This window comes from Staurois parvus, unplaced genomic scaffold (assembly GCF_062004578.1).
Source record: "Staurois parvus isolate SC_StPar_1 unplaced genomic scaffold, SC_StPar_1.0 ptg000423l, whole genome shotgun sequence".
In the NCBI taxonomy this organism is placed as follows: domain Eukaryota; kingdom Metazoa; phylum Chordata; class Amphibia; order Anura; family Ranidae; genus Staurois; species Staurois parvus.
The window spans coordinates 2,999,091-3,020,833 of NW_028318219.1; the positions used below are offsets into that span (position 1 = coordinate 2,999,091).

The 21,743-nt window shown below is 40.9% G+C and overlaps 1 protein-coding gene across 3 annotated transcripts in view; it reads right to left on the reverse strand.

Annotated features, from left to right (window-relative positions):
• Positions 1-21,743, reverse strand: part of GRIK5 (glutamate ionotropic receptor kainate type subunit 5) — a 535,332-nt gene that overhangs the window by 122,701 nt on the left and 390,888 nt on the right. For all 3 annotated transcript variants that reach the window (XM_089687354.1, XM_089687353.1, XM_089687352.1), the window contains 2 exons: positions 8,330-8,508; positions 7,571-7,624 (listed from right to left, as the gene is read on the reverse strand). In XM_089687354.1, coding sequence (XP_089543480.1) covers positions 7,571-7,624; positions 8,330-8,508 — 233 coding nt within the window. The remainder of the gene's footprint in view (positions 1-7,570; positions 7,625-8,329; positions 8,509-21,743) is intronic.

Genomic DNA, 21,743 nt, shown 5'->3' on the forward strand with positions numbered 1-21,743 from the left:
TCGGGAGCTCAGCGGGACTCACACAATGTAGGGCAGCACTAGTTGAGGATGTGTTTGTTTGGGCTGTTATTTCATTTAAAATAGTGTACTTGCTGGTATTTATCTTTTCCACCTTTCTTTGTTGATCTTCATATAGATTAGATTAGCTCAGCACCACCTTCTTCTTTGTTGTTCAGACCTAGCTTAAAGGCATTTAGAGTTTATCCTTTCCACACGGGTGCTCTTTGTAACACTTTGAACCTTTTTATGTTGTAACCTTTTTTCGTGCCCCAAAAAAGGTTTCTTCAATTTTTATGAGCCAAGAACTTAGCAGCACGCATTTATTTTTTTGTCTTCTTTCCTAAGATATCTGCATAAGACATCAAACGTTTCTATTAAGTGGCAAGCCAGCCAGGGGATTTGTACATACTGATATGCTTCTTGCTCACAGTGGCCGGCTGGAAGGAATTCTTATCACAGGATCTGCAGGTTGATAAAACTTAACACTGATGAAAAAAGTATAATACGAAAGGCACACTCCAGTCAAGCTCGGAAAAGTATCAAGGAAATACACTGAAGAGTTACACAGCCTACTTCTCAAGGGCTTTTGTTTTTTATTCTGGCAATGACTTTCTACTCAAATGAGCCCTGCTATACAAAATTGGCTGTTTCTCCCAAACCTGCAGGCTAGAAATTCAGCAAAATCGCTATGGAATGTAAGTTTTTCTATTAATTCTACTAGTTCAGCTCTCGCACCTGTATACCATTTATGGACCAGATACATTTTTTACAATATCTGCTAAGAACCAGTTTATTTGGTGATAACTTTACTTAAAAGTGGTTGTAAACCTCAGACATGAAATATGAACAAAGCACATCTCTCTATAGTGTGCACTTGTCTCAATCCAGAGCACTAAGTGTCATTTCTGTCTGCTGCTTCGTTCCTCTACTATTTTCATGAGTCACTTCTGAAAAGTTTTCCTGACACCAAGAGAAAAATGGTGACAGGGGAGGAACCTCCAACAGACAGACAGCCTCCGCTGTGTTCCTGTAAGCTGTGTGAAGGGGAAAGTGTCCATTTCCTCCAATCAGCTCTCAGATCTCTCCTCACTCATGTAACATCAGCTCCCTGCCCCTTGCTTTTCAGAGCTGAGAGATCCTGTGTAAATTCTGCACTATGAATGGATGTAAGGGAGAAATGGCTATAGATAAACAGGTACAACGTATTTACAAGGATTTGTTTAATCTCTGTATATCACCTAAAGCCAGACGCTTCACTGGATATAGGTAAGGGTTTGCAACCTCTTTAAAGCAGTATTTATATTATTACAGATGACCATTTCTTAGATGTGATGGCTGCATTGGTTTTCTTTATTTAGGATTTCTTTCTACTATTTTCACCTGGTAATGCAGCCAGTAAGTCTGTTGTTTTTCAAAAGCACAAGCTCTCCTGCAGAATGTATCAGTTAGGCTCCATGTACACGGGACACTTCTGAACGATGGAAACTAACTGCTGGAAAATGTGGTTTAAAACGTAGGTTAAAAAACGTCTGTTTAGCTGCGGTTGCATACCGCGTTTATGAGCTTTTGCTTTTAGAAGCATTTTTTAAAGATAACATCAGGAGACCTTCCAAAATGCCCAGAATACACTGAAAAACAGTAAAAAAATTAACTATTTCAGACATTTTGAGAGAAATAGAGAAAGCAGAAGCAGAGATTTGTTGAGATTAGCTTTGATGTGTTCCAGCTCATTTCTGTGCAGAAATGATTGCAACGTGTTTTCTTTCATACAAAACCTCTTCATGATGAAAAAAGGCTGTGGACAGCATCTGGAAATGGAAGAGTTAAAAAAATTTCCAAACGCAAGCGCTTTATAAACACGGTTAGCCGCGTTTACAAGCATTTGGTGTTTGAAATGCTGATAAAATCAACTCCTGAACACAAGTTTGGTGCGTTCAAAAAAACGACTGCAAACTAAACTGCCTGTAAATGACTGTAAAGGACGATGTGTACATGGACACATAGGAAAACATTAGGGAGAGTTCAGGGGCTGCTGAAAAAAACGCTGAACAGTTCCTAAACGTCAGTTTATCAGCTGCAGTGTACATGGAGCCTTACAGAGGTGAGACACACAATTGACCACTGACAGGGGTGCTTACAATGATCAGCTTTTATATATTTATGTAAAACCTTCATCCCGAAAGAAGAAAAAATTACTGTAACTGCTTATAGAGTGTGAGCTGGAGTTTGGCTTCAATTTGTTAGTGTATTTTAATCTGCTAGTCCAGTGGTCTCCAAACTGTGGCCCGAGGGCCGGATGCAGCCCTTTGCTTCATTTTATCCGGCCCTTGGGGCATTCTTCCCTTACTGTCAACAGCAGTGGGGCATAGTTCCTGCCACTGACACCAATCACACCAAACTATTCCTCCCACTGATACCAATAATGTGACACTGTTCTACTGATACCAATCATAAGGCATTGTTTACTGCCACTGACACCAGGACTTTTTCTACTCCCATTGGCCACGGTCCAGCCCCCCTAAAGATTGAAGTAAACTAGCCTTTTGTTTGGAAGTTTTGGAGACCCCTGTACTAGTCCATCCAACACTACCCCCCCTCCCCCTAGACTGACAATACTGCTGTCCAAAGGTGCCTCCTGTGCTCCTTCCTCCAGAGTAGGGGCACTCTAATACAGGAAGAGTGTTACTGGCCAGATCACAGGTGAAAACAGAGGGGGAAAAAGAAAACTAATGCACCTACCACATCTAAGGATCGGTAAGCTGCAATATATTACATTTTGATTTGGGGTTTAATACAGCTTTAAAGTGAATCTTCACTCAATTTTACATCTTCATTGCATTGCATCTTTTTTTAGGGAGATACCCTTTTCTTCGGAGTGCAGCCCATGCTTCTCCTTTAGTAAGTATGATATTCCCCCCCTCCCCCCAATCTGAAGCGTCTTGGGATACCTACATCAAGCATACCAGGAGGCTTCAGGGAACTATGTAGAACACAATGCATGTGTGCAATCATCAGGGCCGGCTGTAGGACCCAGGCAGGGGCGGACTGACAACTCATGGGGCCCCTGGGCAATAGGGGATCATGGGGCCCCTGTGTCCTTGCCCAAACTCAAAAAAGCCTATGAAAAAGGTACCAGGGGCATCTCTTGGGGCCCCCTACTGACCCCGGGGCCCTCGGGCAGTGCCCGAGTTTCCAAATGGTCAGTCCACCCCTGGACCCAGGAGAGACAGCCGAACTTCCAACAACATCAGCAAAGAGATGCCTGCATAGGGCCCGACGTTTGTTGGCTTTTAACCGATAACAGGAGGACAAAACTGAAATCTCTGACTGGGTGAGTATGTTACTTCAGCTCAACCCAGAGAACAAGGTAAGGGGGTAATATCAAAATTAACCCTAAAGAGAGTAAAGTTCCTTTTTTAGGATAACCAAGTAATACATAAATTGTTTTTTTTCCAAGATAAAATATTTTCTTTTGGTAATATTGTTATGCAAAAATCATTTAATTTTCTATGCAGTCTACAGGTAAACATGTAAAAAAAAAGCAAAACAAAGAAAAAACTATTTTTGTTCAATTTTGACCACTGTTAATTTAGCAAAAAATTATGAAATTATGTGTTACTTTAAATAAAAAGCATACTTTTTTTTCAATATTTTATCCCATTTATAATGTAGAATTATTAATATTAAAATCTGTGTTTAAGTGCCACATCCCTAATATTGTAAATATATACCAAAAAAAAAGACCTGAAAATGGGGAATTTTGAGGCACAACAGAAGCATAAAAACCTTATTAGCCCAGGTTCACACTGATGCGGTGCAGAATTTGCAGCGTTTTCTGTGCGAATTCCGCACCGCATCACAATCGCAGCCCGTTCATGTGAACCGCTGCGGGTGTGTATGTTAAGTTAACAACACCTCAAAATTGGTTTGCAAAACACAGTGCGATGTGCAGAATCGGATCGCATAGGTGTGAATACCCATGCGATTTGATTCTATTGAAGACCAAAAAAAGGATCCTGCACCTTTTTGGTGCGGATGCAGTACGATTTGAGCCATACAAAATGTATGGCTCCAGTCGCACCGCATAGAATTTGCATGTGATTTGCACAGGAATGCGGTGCGGTTCTTGTGCGAATCACATGTGATATGCCGCACCGCAAAAGTGTGAACCTGGGCTTAAAGCCAAAAGCATCGTCATGACATTCAAGGATATAGCATTCTCAAAGGAAAGTTTAACAATGGCAGCCTCTATTATTCTCCTATAAACAAGTCCCTTTAGACCTCATGCATACTCAGGCTTTTGTAAACGCTTTTTTCCAAGCAGCAGAAAAGCAGCTTCGAATACCCGCCTAAGCCGCATTTTGGCAAATACATTTAGGCATGTTTAGGCGCATTAAGCACTTGGGCATTTATTCATTTCACTGGCAAGAATACATTGAAATTAAAAAGGCGCTTAATTGCTAAATGCGCCTAGCACTTAGGCGTGTTTAGCCATGTTTATTTGCTTTTACATGTGTTTAGTTGATTTTTGGCATTTCAACCAAAACCTCCTCTCTTGAATGCATAAGTGATTTTTTTAACTGCCTCTATACTCCTGTAAATGCCGATGTGTGCATGGACAGATAGGCTTACATAGAGGGGCGTTTAAAGGCAGAAAAAAAATGTAAACGCCTTTAAAACAGGTATTTTTGAGCTCAAATGTGCATGAGGCCTTAACGTGTTCAGTCAAAACTAGACAAAACTAGAAATTTTTGTTTCAGATAAATCAGTTCATTCAAGAATTTGTTAGTCATATTCGTTACTTTGAACCAGTTCGTTTTCGGGATTTGATTTGTATCTTTGGCATTTGTTTCATATATTTGTTGGTCTGGGTGAATTAAAAAAATTCTGTAGTTTTTTTGGAAGATTGCTATTTATTCTATATATTCGGGTGCATTCAAACTGAAAAGAATCCATATTTTTGGAAGCTATCCGAACCCACCAAGAGAAGCCAATCAGTGGCATCCTTAGGTGGGCGTACCGGGTGACACCTATCTCACGGGGTGACACCAAAAAGTTTTACAGCAAGCCGACGATCCCCGCAAGATGCATCGCATCCAGGGGCGGACTGACCATTTGGAAACTCGGGCACTGCCTGAGGGCCCGGGGTCAGTAGGGGGCCCCATGAGATGCCCCTGGTACCTTTTTCATAGGCTTTTTTGAGTTTGGGCAAGGACACAGGGGCCCCATGAACCCCTATTGCCCGGGGGCCCCATGAGTTGTCAGTCCGCCCCTGATCGCATCTGCAGTAACATGTGGTGTCACCCCTCCAGAGGTGGGTGGTCCCTACTGTGCACACACAGCCTGGTTCTTCCCCTCCCTGTGTCCCTGTCATACCTCCCGGATTGGTGTTGCAAGATCAGTTAACCCAGTATAAGTTGCAAGCTGACGATCCCCGCAATCGGGGACACAGAGAGGGGAAGAGCCAAGCTGTGTGTGCACGACAGGTACCGGCCACCTCTCGGGATAGGTGACACCAAGTGTTACCGCACCGGGTGACACCAACCCTAGGGACGCCCCTGTGGACAATATCAACTGGCGTCATGTGCATCCGAATTAACAAATAGAACAAAATTCGGATCCATTCATTATCTGAATTATCAAACAAATTTTAAAATTTAATTAATTTCCCCATGGGCCTGAACTACTATTACATCAGGTGACATCATCCAAATGGAACGAATGAAACAAATGCATAATTATAATGTTTTGTCCTTTTCGGAATTCATTTCGTATCTTCGGCATTCGTTTCGTACATTCGTTGGTTGGTTCGGGTGGATGTGAAAAATTTTACAGTTTTTTCAGAAGATTGCTATATATTTCTGGTGGATTCGATATCCATATATCAAAACTATTCAGAAAGATTCAATATGTTCGGACGCAATGAAATAAATAATAAAAAAAATTTGGCTCCCGCAAATTTTTCAAACCTAAGAATTGCATTAGCCTGTTCAACTGAACTGACTGTGACAATTACAAATTCAATTTAGATCACAAATTTACTTGAATCCAAATTATCGAAGTAATTTGAAAATTAAGTTCATTTCCCTATGGTGAGGAAGGAGAGTTCAAACTTGACACTTCAGCGCTCAGAAATTAATAGAAACACCCATCGCATAAACCAAATATCACATGTTCTTAACACCAGGACTGGAAAGAAATGGCGGCGCAGTCCTCCTCAGATTGGGGAAATCCAACAGTAAACAAAACATAAAAACAAAGAGGGTGCAAATGCCTAATCCTTGACACTTTTTTCCAAAATGTAAGAGACAAAAAATATACCCACACATCTAGTGAGCTAAAGACACATAGATGCATAAAGCACACAATATAAGAGTCCACTCTCCACCTCTGCCTGGAAACAGGATGAAAAAAAGCAACTGATGTGTTTTGGGAACCCAATCCCCTTCCTCAGATCTGTCTCCTCGAAACACGTCAGTCAGTTTTGTCATCCTGTCTCTAGGCAGAGGTAGAGAACGGACTCTTATATTGTGTGCTTTATGCATCATCATGCCTTTAGCTCACTAGACTTGTGAGTATATTTTATGTCTCTTACATTTTGGAATAAAGTGTCAAGGATAATGCGCTAGGTATTTGAGCCCTCTTTGTTTTTAGGTTACATTTCCCAAACTAATATCGCATCATTTGACGTCATCTGAATGGAACAAATACATTCTTTAATTTCATTATAACTTTTTAGGGATTCCTTGGCATTCGTTCCTATGTCCATTCAGAGATTCGTATACATCCGAATCTCTGAAAATCGCATTTTCATCTGAAAATCGATCGGTGAAAAACAGTTTCATTTTGTTTTGGATGAAGCGGGGAAAGGTTAGAACGTCTTTCTGGTTTATCTATCCAGAGCTCCATTAGAGGGTTTTCACTTCATTTTCTGTGCAGCTTACAACACTTTCACCAGATATTCTGCAACACGAAATCACAGGCGTAAAATTGCAGTAAAAACCAAGTAAGGTCTTTCACCCTTCTCCCCACTTTATACAAAACTAAAATAAAAATAATTGACTGCTTATTTGCTTTAATTTTAGACAACCCTCCTGTCTTGTACCCTATTGCAATCTATGGGCCGTAGATTTATTTGAGGGGTTACATAGCAAAGAACTACTGGCAAGAGGCTGCAGTCCCAAGCAGAAGCCCTGTTTATTATGGCAAATTTAAATGTAGAGTATGTGAATGGAGAGGACTTTGACTGTAGCTTCAATTTCTGCATTTCCTAGACAGCAGCTCACCAATTTAATTCACTTCACTTCAACGTGCTTGAAGTTTTTTCTTTTTCAAACTGCCATTTATCTAGTTCTTCTACAGCAAGAAACATTTAGTGGAAATTTCCTCCCGATAAAATATAATTTTGTTCTTTGCTGTCCTCATAAAACCTTGTTTTCCTCCGATCTTTTTCATGACTGTCCTTGTATTGGCAATTGGCAGCAAATTATTTGATTGTTATTTATAAAACAATTCCAATTCAATTTACTGAAAACCACCTCTATATTCTCCCCTTTAACTATAGTCTTACCATTGTTGTCAGAATATATTTGTAGTGGGCAGACGTCATACCAAGCTCAGAGGCCTGCGGGAGAAGGAACAAAAAATAGGTGAGTGGAAAATAATCAGAGAAAATAAGAGTTAGAACAACAGAAATGGGAAGTTTGCTTTATTATTATTATTATACAGTATTTATATAGCGCCAAAGGGTTTGCTCAGCGCTGTACAAAAGCAGGGGGACAAGACATGAGACAAGACAGAGACAGTGCGATACACGAAGGGTTCGAGGGCCCTGCTCTTTTGAGCTTACAATCTAGGAGGGAGGGGAAAGTGGTACAGGAGGAAGTGGCTGTGGGGGATGAGGTGGTGGGAGGAGTGGAGGTCAGATGTTAGGTGAGGGAGGGGTAGGCCTCCCTGAAGAGGTGGGTCTTCAGGGTGCGCCTGAAGGTGGTGAGGGTGGGTGACAGTCTGATGGATTGGGGTAGGGAATTCCAGAGGATGGGGGAGGTCCTGGATAAGTCTTGCAGTCGGGCGTGGGAGGAGGAGATCAGGGAGCTAGAGAGTAGGAGGTCCTGAGAGGAGCGAAGGGCACGGGTAGGGTAGTATTTGGGTATCAGGTCGGTTAAGTAGGTTGGGGCAGCAATCACAATACGGCTGTAATTTCTCTAGTATTTTGGTGAATGAATGCTAACCTCTAATTGGCTGCTAGATGTAACCTTTCAATAGATCAGTCCCAGAGAAAGGAGGATCCCAGAGGAAGAATGCTACGAATTCTGACTTAGCTACTGACCTTTTTAAGAATGAGGTGGGACACTGTTGCATTGGCATCAATAATGATGGTGGATACTTTGTCATCACGGATTTCCTTTAATAACGGCGTTGGATCATTGGTGTCATCCAACATTCGGACAGACAAGGTGTCTTTTGATATTAGGAATTGGCGGACCAGTTCCTCTAGCCGGAGTAAACCTGAAGAAAGAAAAGACGACAAGGCTATAGATAGCATTGATAATATGTTATTAGAAAGGCTGTTGTTAAAAGGGAACTCTACTGGACTATATTTGTTTCTAAACCACTAAACAGAACTAAGCCCCTACATGTCTACACGTTCTCTAGTGTTGGCTACATGGTATCTCTCAAGGCAAATTTCCTGATGGTGACAATAGTTGACAAATATGTGTTCAAAAAAATATTTGTAGTCCCCATTGGAAGCCCATGGGATAGGGTGACAACCCAGTAGCACAGTTGGAAGGCAGGGACAATGTGTCACCCTACAACAGAAAGTCACTAAACAATACCCTTAATGGCAGGATCGCCAGGTATTATTTTAGACCCTATACGCTTATGTCTCCTGGCCCTTTAAGAGCTTCTAGATGCCGGGAGGCACAGTCAAGCATTCAGGTCATGTGGCTGCTGTGATTGGCTGTCCTAGCAGTCACATGATCAGAAAGCTCCTGATTATTATCAAGGTATTATTTTAATGAAACTTTTTATTTTGAAGTGGTTGGAAACCTCAGACATGAAATATTAACAAAGCATATCCCTTTGTAGTGTGGACTTGTTTCAGTCTAGAGCACTAACTGTCTTCTGACTCATCCTTCTATCAGCATGAATCACTTTTGACAAATGTTTCTCACACCAAAACAAAAAGATGACAGGTAGATATTTGCACGTTGGAAATCTTCATTTTGTTTCAGATGCATTCATTTATTGAAGAATTTTGTTCGTTATGCTGAACCAATTCATTTTTGGGATTTAACCAATTCAATACCGGGCAATTTTACACCTTCCTGCAAAGGCCAGTTTTCAGGTTTCAGCGCTCTCACACTTTGAATGACAATTGCGCGGTCATACAACACTGTACCCAAACTAAAATTTTATCATTTTCTTCACACAACTAGAGCTTTCTTTTGGTGGTATTTCTTTGTTTCTGTTATAAAAGTTTGCAAATAAATAATTGTTCTTCATAAATTTAGGCCGAGATGTATTCTGCTACATGTCTTTGGTGAAAATAACCCAAATTAGGATGTATTTTTTAGTTTGTAGGAAAGTTATAGAGTTCACAAACTATGGTATATATCTGAATATTGATCAATCCTGAAGTACTGACAGCCAATCTAATTTCTTGAGGTCCAAGAATGTCAGAACAGTACAGATATCCCCAAATGACCCCTTTTTGCAAAGTAGACAGTCTGACGTACTTCATCAGAGGAATGGCGAGTTTTTGAAGTTGTATTTTTTTTGTCATAATTTTTCGGAAAATGAAAAAATTAAAGAAATTAGTTTCACTATTTGTTTTTACATACTGTCACCAGTGCAGTACAGCGTCATCATATAACTGCATGGCGGTGATCAGGGACACTGGTGACAGTATGAAAAAAAAATTATATATTTTTTTAAATTTTTAAAAAAAAAATTTATTATTTCTTATTACATTTTTTTTTCTTTTTTTAAGATTTTTTTTCATATTTCACTATGACCAAAGTAGTACAATGTTACCATAGTAACATTGTACTACTTTGGGGAAGTGATCAGTATTTTTTTTTTTTTTTTACACAATTTGCTTATAGCAAAGAATTACTTTGCTATAAGCAAGCATTTACCTGAATGACATCGATTCATTCAGGGTTTTTTTGGGGGTTTTTTTTGTGCTTAGCTGTGATTTGGCCACAGCTAATCACATGACATGTACATGTGATTAGCTGTGACCATTCACAGCTAGGCAGTAGTATACAATGGATGGCATGAATGAAGCCATCCATTTTATACAACTGTCATGTGACCTGCTGTGATTGGTCACAGCAGGTCACATGGTACCGGCAACGGGGCTGATACTCAGATCTGTCATCGGCCGTGTCCGAGGTACACGGCCGGTGACAGATCGCGCTGCTGCGCCGCTCTGCAGGAGCGCAATCTGCGCATGTGCGGGAGGATGCCATATGGAGTCCACCCGGAATGCTGATGACATTTGCCGCCCGCCATTCGGTCATAGGGCAGGCAGCAAATGGTTAATTTGTATCTTTGGCATTTGTTGCATATATTTGTTGGTCCGGGTGAATTCAAAAAATGTTGTAGTTTTTTTGGAAGATTGCTATTTATTTTATATATTCGGGTGGATTCAAATCGAAAAGATTCCATCTTTTTGGATGCTAGTTCAACCCACCAAGAGAAATGGCATGAGCTGATTGGACAATATCAACTGGCGTCATGTGCATCCAAATTACGACTTGAACGAGATTCGAATCCATTCATTATCGAAATCTGAGTTATTGAACAAATTTGACAATTGAATCAATTTCTCCACACTACTATCATATCATGTGATGGCATCCGAATGAGACATGAAACAAATGCATTAGTTAATTTTGTTATTACTTGTTTTTGGTTTCTTTGACATTCATTACTATGTCCATTCTGAGATTGGTATACATCCGAATCCAAAATGAAATTTCCAACCAAAAAATAATCGTACCCAAATGAAACGCACATGTTTATTGATAAGGGAGGGATCTCCAGCACACACAGCCTGTGACAGCCTCGGTTGTGTAGGGGGGGGGGTGTCCCTAACCTCCAATCAGCTCTCACTGAACTCTGCAGAGTGTGAATTCAGTGAAGAGTGTAAATTCAGCTCCCCACCCCCTTTTTTGAACTCTCAGACACGCTTTATAGATTCAGCACTTTTAATGGATGTAGAGAAGAGAAGACCGCAGATAAACAGGTACAACTTATGTAGGAGAATTTCTTCATCTCTGTGTATCACCTGAGGTCAGTCACTTCATTGGGTATATGTAAGGGTTTCCAACCACTTTAATAAAAAAAAAATAGAAAATAACATTTGCAATGACATTAAAGGCCCATTCACATCAGATGCGGCGAGGCTGGATTAGCAAATATTTCCATCATAGCGCCAATGCATAGACAAGGCAATACGCGTTGCAGCAGTGTGCACTGAAAAGTACTGTATGTATTACTTTTTTAGCAAAGCAAGTTGAGATGTGAGCCACAACATCGCCGCGGTACAAAAACTGTTGAAATGCCACTGGTGGCATTTCAATAAAGTTTTGTGATAAAAGTAAAGCGGACAGGCACACTGGCACTGTGTCACATAGCGCAAACCAGCGGCTGTGCCTTTAGTGCAGCTCGCTGGTATTAATAGGTGCAAAAACTCTAAAGGTTATTTGAGATTTTGGTAATTGGGTTTACGTTTACTTTAATTGCCCTGGCAGTTCTAGTCTCTTTCTTATAGACAGACTAATGAGCCATTTTCAACCAGGGTGCCATGGAATGCTAAGGTTCCTCCAGGGGTTGCTAGGGGTTCCTTGAGCTGTGACTGATTGACTGCCCCTTTGATGGTGCCTCCATAGTTCAAAAGTCAATGGCATTTGGCAGAACACGCTGCATGACACCAATTGTCTCTTTAGTGGTCTGTAAATGTGACATTCTTACCACCACCCTAAGCGTGTTGTTTTTCCCAATATCTTCCGTCACGGCCATTTTCCCCAATAACCACCAATGTCAAGGGCATTTTTCCCTATAACCACCAATTTCAAGGGCGTTTCCCCTCCAAAACCACCAATGTCGGAGGCATATTCCCAATAACCACCAATGTCAAGGGCAGTTTTCCCAGCAACCACCAATGTCAAGGGCATTTTTCTCAATAACCATCAATGTCAAGGGCATTTTTCCCAATAACCAGCAATGTCAAGGGCTTTTTCCCCATAACCACCAATTTCAAGGGTATTTCCTCCCCAAAATCACCAATGTTAGGGGCATTGTTCCCAAAAACCACCAATGTCATGGCAGTTTTCCCAACAACCACCAATGTCAAGGGCATTTGTCCCCAAAACCACCAATGTCGGGGGCATATTCTCAATAACCACCAATGTCAAGGGCAATTTTCCCAACAAGCACCAATGCCAAGGGTATTTTTTCTCAATAACCACCAATGCCAAGGGCATTTTCCCCAATAACCACCGATGTCAAGGGCATTTTTCCCAATAACCACCAATGTCAAGGGCATTTTCCCAATAACCACCAATGTCAAGGGCATTTTTCTCAATAACCATCAACGTCAAGGGCATTTTTCCTAATAACCAGCAATGTCAAGGGCATTTCCCCCCCAAAACCACCAATGTCAGGGGCATTGTTCCCAATAACCACCAATGTCAAGGGCAGTTTTCCCAACAACCACCAATGTCAAGGGCATTTGTCCCCAATCCCCACCAATGTAAGGGTCATTTTTGCAAATAATCACTAATGTAAGGAGCATTTTTCACAATCCCCACCAATGTAAGGCGCATTTTTGTTAATACCACCAATGCAAGGGGTATTTTTTCCCACTGCTTAACAATATAAGGGGCATTTTTTTCTCACTGACCACCAATATAAGGGACATTTTTCCCACTAGCCACCAATGAATTGGTTCTTGAACAGATTGCATGAGATCTGAAAATTATTTCAAGGGTTCCTCTGGGGTTAATAAGTTGAGAAAGACTGGTTTACTGCATATAATAAGGTCAGAGCTGACAATGCCTTGTGATGTGAGGGAAGCAGTACATTGCAATTATGGAAAGCAAAGCCAAATATGGCTACCTTTATGTATAATACGCTCTGTCTATATATATATATAAAGAATTGTATGCATATTACATCTATTAATATACCGTATATTGTGTATACACACTCCATATATAGTCATTACACACTACATGGAAACAAGGTTATTTAAACATGACATTGATGAATGTACAGCACATACATTAAGCAAAGTCCATGAATACATATACCTTCTTTTTCTTTAAATAAAAGCTATAGATGTGTTTTATTAATACACATCTGAAATGAATGGGTAGGAAAGGAGAGTGAGTAATGAAGGGAGCATAAAAGGGTGAATAGTTGACATAACAGGACAGAACAGTGTAACATCCGCATTCTATTCTAATTTTATTCTTAGCATCTGACATGAATTTTATTTGACACATAGCACACGAGTTTCACAGCCAGCCATATCTCCACAGCGCACATATTTCTGAGAACGAGGAAGGTTGTTTTTTTTATACAACACAAAATAAATTTAAAAAATCGGGATACAAAGATGGAAATTGTAAGCTACAAGAAAACGTAGATCACATGTAAAAAATGTTTATAACAAAGCATATCAAAGATGACCTCTGCTAAATACTATTTGCCCATGTATTGCTATTTCAGTGATTCTACAATAAACAACCCTTTGTGTGGAAATAAAAGCTGTTTCTAAGGTTCTAACAGCTTTGAACATGTGGAAGAATTTTCAATAAATTTTTGTGGTCCCTCTTTCTCAGCATGTCGTATCTGAATGACGTTGGACCAATGAAAAAAAGGACTAGGTTGGTCAGCGGGATGGAATAGGGAATTGGTGGGTGCAGGTACACACGTGTTATAACGTGTAGCTGATCAATCTTTGCGAAAGAAGGATAGAGAGAAAACAGGTGGCGCACACACCTAGTGCATTATCCAAGGTTTATTGTAGGAGTGAAAGAATAATAAAAACATACTCACAGACGAAGCATGTATCTAAAAAGCATAGAAAAATGACAATGGCCACAACGGCAGGCAAGATGTTCTCACTGTCAGTGCGGTCAAATGGCTGACGCGTTTCGGGGACGAATCCCTTTCCTCAGAGCTGATGACCAACCTCTGATGCTGATGTATGATGAATGGAAAGTAAGAGCCTTGCTGTTGATGCATCAGAAACGTGTCAGCCATTTGACCGCACTGACAGTGAGAACACCTTGCCTGCCGTTGTGGCCATTGTCATTTTTCTATGCTTTTTAGATACATGCTTCGTCTGTGAGTATGTTTTTATTATTCTTTCACTCCTACAATAAACCTTGGATAATGCACTAGGTGTGTGCGCCACCTGTTTTCTCTCTATCCAGTGGCTGATTTCCCCGTCTGAGGAGGGCTGCACCCCTGAAGCATTTCCTTTGGTTGTCGCTGTCCTGGTACCCTTGGCTTCCCTTTTGGCTGTGCATATCCTGAGGCGCTGGAGAGTACATACGATATCCGGTTTGCGAAAGAAGGATTTAAAATGATTCTATTGGCAATTTTGAAGGCTGGACATTTGTAAAGAGAACCTGTCACCTTGCTCATAAAAGGCAAAATTAAAGGACCTGTTTAATGCCAAAAAGTTTCACCTTTCCTGAACGTCCATGCACTTCTGTTGCAGTCAACGCAAGTTAACCATTGATTCCAGGTTTGAAGGAGAATGTGACCTTCTCCCATGATCACAGTGCTCTTGCCTAATGCCAATCACTAACCCTGAACACTATCAAATGATAGAGGGGGTGTTGTCATGAATTCCTGTAAGCTCTAACACCAAACAACACAGAGTATTTTGTGGCAGATGCGAAGGGGAACAAAGTGGCAAGGGTTGTTGTGATGGTAGACGCAGTTGGGTTAGGTAAGAGAACCTGTCACTTTGCCCTCAATGGGTACGTTGACAGGGTCTTTTTAAACAATATCCTATGTTTTCATTAGTCCAGAGTTTTTCTTTTCAATCTGAACTTTTTACTGGAATATCACAAGAAATCTCAATATGCTAAAAGAAGACTCTGAACATAAGGAACAAGCTCAGACCCCAAGGCATGGTGAGTCAGTTTGTCAGTATTCACATATCTTTGCAGAAGTGCAAAGCCTAGTTCTTGACTTTGATACATGACCACAGTCAGGCCATGTTACCCTAAAATAACAGAATGCAATCTATGAAAATGGAATTAACATTTATGAACCTCCAGTTATTCATCTCAACAGCATATAATTTTAGAAACAGGTACCATGAAGTCAATATGGAATTGGGGCTTCAGAGAAGGAGCTACAAAGTTAGAATGATGTCTTCCAGATGTTCTCCACTAGCACCCCAGGAAAGTAGCAGCAGATGAATGACTTGGGGTTGATTTACTAAAACCGGAGAGTGCAAGATCTGTTACTGGAAGGTTCCTTCTCAATGTTAAAAACATTAGATTCATTCACCTTCACTAACCAAAGAGCATTCTAGTATTAACAGGGGCACTTTCTCTTTAGGCCACTCACTTCATGGACTAGGAACTCTCCCACCTTCCCTTAAAGCGGAGTTCCAGTCCCCAGAATACATTTTTTTGAAAAGTTGACGTAGGATTGCCTTTTCAAGAACATTAACAATTGGATAAAGTTATAAGTTATAGCCTTCTAATTCATTTTAAATATGTAAATCTTTACCTTGATCTCGGAAGCAGGCAGGCGCCATGATGGCTGTGGGCATCTGAAGCCCGCAAGGCTTTTTTTCCTGGAGTTGGTGCTGCTGGTTATCCCAGCATGCACCACTCGATCTCGTGCCTGCGCAGTACTGACACTGCTCGGCGCTACTTGTATAGAACAGGTTGCCATAACAAAGGAGGAGACGGCAGAAGTTCCCACCCCCTTATGGCAACCTGTCCATCAAATCATACTAGGGGGAAGGCAAGTGAGGTCTGGAAATGGAGCAAGCCCAGCAACAATAATTAGAACAGCACAGATCTTATACTTTCTTCCCACACTGGACTCCGATAAAATGGAACCAAACTTCACCCATTTGCGTCACTTCCGGTTTTGAAGTAATGCGATATTCAGTCACTAGGAACCCAAAGGACTCCTGGGATACAGGAAAAGACATCCCAGGAGATGTTGCAAATCGCCTTAACACATCATCGCCTAGGCGGCTGGGACCGAAAGTGCAGTCCTGAAATATGATTTTAAGGTATTTACCATATTTTCCGGCATATAAGGCGACTGGGTATATAAGACGACCCCCTAATTTTCCAGTTAAAACCTAGGTTTTGGGCTATACTCGCCGTATAAGACTACCCCCCTTCCGAGGCAACACCATTTAAAAACATCATATTTTTTATTTGAAATGGTTATGACTTACCGGTACTTAAAATCCTTCAAAATCCTCATGTTCATCCTCTGACATCATAAGTTCATGAATGGCATCTTGTGATACATTTGTAAGACAGTCATCATATGGATCAAATTCCAAGTCAGATGGTTCCCGCTGGATGTGCGGTAATCCGGTAGCTTCGGCTACATACAGTATACAGTATATATACAGCCCTCTGGATGTGCAGTAATGTACATACAGTATACCGTGCTGAGCCAAGCTGGCTCAAAACAAAAGTCCCTATGACATTTTAATCTGTCAGCCCGCTGGATGTGTGGTATATACAGTATACTGAGCCAAGCTGTTTCAAAACCTGTGACATAATCAGCCCACCTTTCTGACTCAGCCAATCCGAGCAGGCTTTGTATTCATTAGTAGAATACATCACTCGCCGTGATTGGCCCAGTGTATACTGTATGTAGCCGCAGCTACCGTACATACACGCATCCAGCGGGCTGATTACAGTAGGGAAGTACCGGTACGTTTTGAAAGCGCTTGGCTCAGCGCAGTATACTGGATATACCGCACATCCAGCAGGCTGGCAGATTCATCTGTCATAGGGACATTTGTTTTGAGCCAGCTTGGCTCAGCACGGTATACTGTATGTACAGTATTACCACACATCCAGCCAGCTTGACCCAAACAAACTCAAGGTTCGCATTTTATACCCCGCGTATAAGACGACCCCCAATTTTTGGGGTATATTTTGAAGTATAAAAAGTAGTCTTATACGCCAGAAAATACTGTACATTAAGAAATAAAAAATGTTTCCAAATCGTGCTGGACAACACACAAACCATGTAATGAGAGGAAATTTAAAAAATGGGTGGAACTTCTCTTTAAATCTGTAGAGGATGAAAACGGCAAAAATCCCCAGTGGGATCATGGCCAACTATGTGATACTCTATTAGGGTGCAGGACCTCAAAAAATTGAAATATATGAATTATTGTAATTAGAAATTGTTTAGTTACTTATTCTTGTTTAATTCTAAATTCTTGTATTATCAGCACTGCCAGCAACAGAAGCACTTTCTCTTTAGGCTGCTTGTTCCACATGGCGGACCAAAAACTGGACTGGAAAACCCCTAGTGGTAGCATAGCCAATGATGCCATACTCTATCAGGATAGAGGACCTCAAATAATTAAAATATGTAAAGTACTGAAATTAAAAATAGTTTAATTACTAAGCACTGTAAAGAACAAAATGTTGCTAAGACTACAGTCATTTTACGTAGATTCATTGTTCTGTTAACAAGAAGACCGCAAGAACATTGTTTAGCCTATAGTCTCAGCATTGTTCCGGTAAAATGTGAAATAAGGACGTTCCGCTCTCCTGAACAGCTTTTTAAAGATAATAATTGTCAGCAAAGGAACGGGGTAGTGACCATGCTGGGCAGATTTGGTTAAATATAAACGCTCTAGTTATTTAAGCCATATAATTTAGCCCAGTATGGTGATTAATGCCTAATTGTGGGTTTACCCACTCCTGAATAAAAAAAAAAGACAGATTTTGCTCAGTGTCCATAAAACAGAAAATAAAAGCCTTTCTTACAACTGACATGATCCCACTAGCACTTAATGTAAGAGAACGTTTTAACGTTACTGAGGTTACAAAATCAGACGTGTTCAATGAATTTCACAGATTTCATTTCGGCTCCCCAGTAGAAGGCAAATCAGCCCAAGCTTCAAGAAAGGCACAACAGGCTTCGCTTTAAATAAAACTACAAAAAGCCAACCTCTACAGGAAGGTCAGCAACAAGAATGTATCCATAAACAGCAAATGATAGCTGTGCAATCTGTCTGATTTTGATAAGGTTGGATGACAACGTCTGCATGTCCTTGGTTACCATATGACTGTAGAAGATGCTTGGGCCCAGTTTACATTAGTGCGGCCCTTGCGGCCCGTGTGTGCACCAGCACATCAGCCCATTTATTTGAATGGGCTGCTGTGTCCGCGGTGCACACAAAGAAAAGGTGAAACGCATCTGCACAGAAACCATGTTTTTTTTCACCTTTTCACCTTTTACTGCAATCGCATTGCGGGATGAGATGCGGGGGGGTGCCATTCTTGCATGAGAAGTGCCATGCGACTGAAGGTGGATGCAAGTGCAGAGTGCGGGCTAGTGTGAACCTAGCCTCAGGCTGCTTTCACGCTGATCCATTTTTCTTCAGTTTTTGCATTTAAAAAAAGCAGAAGAAAAACGTGTGACCATGTTTTCCTATGGAACTCTTCACACTGATCAGTTGTGGGTCCATTGAATTTTTCAAAGTCCTGCTTGCTGCATTTCTGTTGCGGTGAAAAAAAGCACATCCCCATTGAAACCAATTGAAAGCGTGGCAAAAATGCATAAAAAATGCATTTTTTATAAGGTTGGATGACAAAGTCTGCATGTCGTTGGTTACCATATGACTGTAGAAGATGCTTAGGCCCAGTTTACATTAGTGCGGCCCTTGCGGCCCGTGTTTCCACCAGCACATCACCCCATTCATTTGAATGGGCTGCTGTGCCCGTGGTGCACGCAAGGAAAAGGTGCATGCACCTTTTCTAAAACGCATCTGCACAGAAACCACATGGTCTTTTTCACCTTTTCACGCTATTGCATTGTGGGATGAGATGCGGGGGGGAGTGCCATTCTTACAAGAGAAGTGCCATGCGACTGAAGGTGGATGCAAGTGCAGAGTGCAGGCTAGTATGAACCTAGCCTTAGGTTGCTTTCACAGTGATCCATTTTTCTTCAGTTTTTGCATTTAAACAAAGCAGAAGAAAAACGTGTGACCATGTATTCCTATGGAACTCTTCACATTGATCTGTTGTGGGGCCGCTGCATTTTTCAAAGTCCTGCTTGTTGCATTTTTGGTGCGGTTAAAAAAAAGCACCTTCCCATTGATATAAATTGGAAGCATGGCGAAAATGCATAAAAAATGCATCTGCACTGTATTTTTGGTGCAGTTTTTGACCTTTAAAAAAACTCACAGTAAACGTGGTAAAAACATGGCAAAGGTGCAGTAAAAATGCAAATGTGTATATGCCAAGGATCAGTGTGAAAGTAGTATTAGCCTTTTCAAATTTTTGATAAATAACTGATTGGCCAGATAAAGCTGAGGTTGGGGTACTTGCTGCTAGGAGCATGTGTGTATGATGCATAGGCTGACCATACATGATTGTACAGCTTCTAAACAATCTCTTTTATAAGAAATGTATCTTATAGTGGCATACACTATAACATTTGATTGTACAATCTTTTCCCATCAACTATGTACTGGTCTTGCCTAATTGAGTACAGCTTGAATGGATTATTTAGTTGTGTCCTCATATTGCATAGCTGTGGTAAACGCAATGCCAACCATACATGTTACAATCTGGCTGTACAATCTTCTTTAGATTAACCAAAACTATGTAATATGTGGATCTCCCTAAACTATCTATTCAGTTTGTATCCAATGAGAAAGACCCTTAACCTCCCTGGCGGTATTCCCGAGTGTAGCTCGGGGTAAAATTTCTATACCAAAAGCGGTAACTCCGAGCTACACTCGGGCTTACCATGCAGCACTGCATAGGGAGTCCCTGCAGCACTTACCTTGTCCTTCGCTCCCGCGATGTGTCCCCTGCAGCATTCCCGGCCATCTCCTCCGTCTGATGTCGGCATTCGGCTCCTGTGTTCCGGTTCCCGTGACGTCGGGACGTACAGGCGCCGGCGGCGGAGGGAAATTTGAAAATTTAAAAAAATGTCATTTTTTTCAAAATGATTCTAAATAGTAAAACATTGCTGTTTCAACCCATTTCACATACATTTTGTCCCGAGTGCTTTGTCCTGTCCCCTGTCTGCATTTTGATTGTTCTTTCTGCCTGGAAACGTAGAAAAGTCCATGGCGTCCAAAAAGCGTCCCTTTAGGTCAAAAGCGGTTTTAGATCAGCTAGAGAACAGCGATAGTAAATCAGGACCACTTGCAGAATTGAGTGATAATGATTTGTGGGGGAAATTCGTCATCAGACATTGAAAACAATTTTGCGACTTTGCTCAGTGATGTGCGAACTTGGCGCTCTATTTCAAATTTCAGTGTTTTTGGTTTGATTATATTATTGAATTAAATGTATGATTTAGAATCTTGTTCAGACAGATTTCAGTGAGTTATTCCTAAAAATTACAGGCCTACAATAAAAAAACTACATATTTCCATGCAAAATAATGGTACCGCTTTCAGCACCAAAAATCGGAAAGAATCATACCGCCAGGGAGGTTAAAGTAGTTGTAAAGCCTTACATATACCCAATGAACTGACTAGCCTCAGGTGATACAGAGACAAAACAAATCCTCCTTCATAAGTTGTATTTGTTTATCTGAAGCCCTTCGTCTCTAGAGCTGTTCAAAGTGCAGAATTTACACAGCTCCAGTAAGCAGGGGGCAAAGATCTGATATCACACACTGGACACACAGAAATTAGAGTTGAGTGTAAACTGAGATCTGAGTGGAGGGAAAGGACACACCCACCCCTACACAATCTCATAGGGATACATGCTGTCAATTACCTCCTGTGTGCTGGGGGTGGGGAGGGGGGTTGCCTTGGTGTTGGCATAAACTGTCAGAAGTGACTCATGCAGATAGCGGAGGAAGGAGACAGCAGCCAGAAAGCACACTAGGTGCTTTGGATTGAGGCAAGTAAACACTATAGAGGGATGTGCTTTGTTAATTTTTAATTTTATAGGTTTGCAATCACTTTAAAGCGGTATTAAACCCAAAACCTAAAATTTAATATATTGCAGTTTGCCAATCATTAGATGTGGTGGCTGCATCAGTTTTCTTTTTTTAAGGCTTTTTTCCCTCTCTTTTCAACTAATGGTCTGGCAAGTAGCAGACCTCCTGTATTAGTGAGATATTACTCTGGATTGATGAGTGCAAGAGATACAGTAAACAGCAGCATTGTCAGCCTGGGGGATGCGAGTGTTAACTGTATTAACAGATTTAAAAACAGTAACTAATTGAAGCCAAACTCTGGCTCACACTTTATAATCACTTACAGAAACCTTTATTTTCCTTTTGGGCTAAAGGTTTTACATTGATAACTAAAAGCTGATCATTTCAATCACACCTGTCAGTGATAAATGGTTTGTCTCATCCATGTATACAGTACATTCTGCTGGAGAGCTTGAGCTTTTGAAAAACAACAGACTTACTGGCCTTATCACCAGATGAAAGTAGAAGAAAGAAAGCTTTAAAAAGGAAACAAATACAGCCATCACATCTAAGAATTGGTAAGCTGCAATATAAAA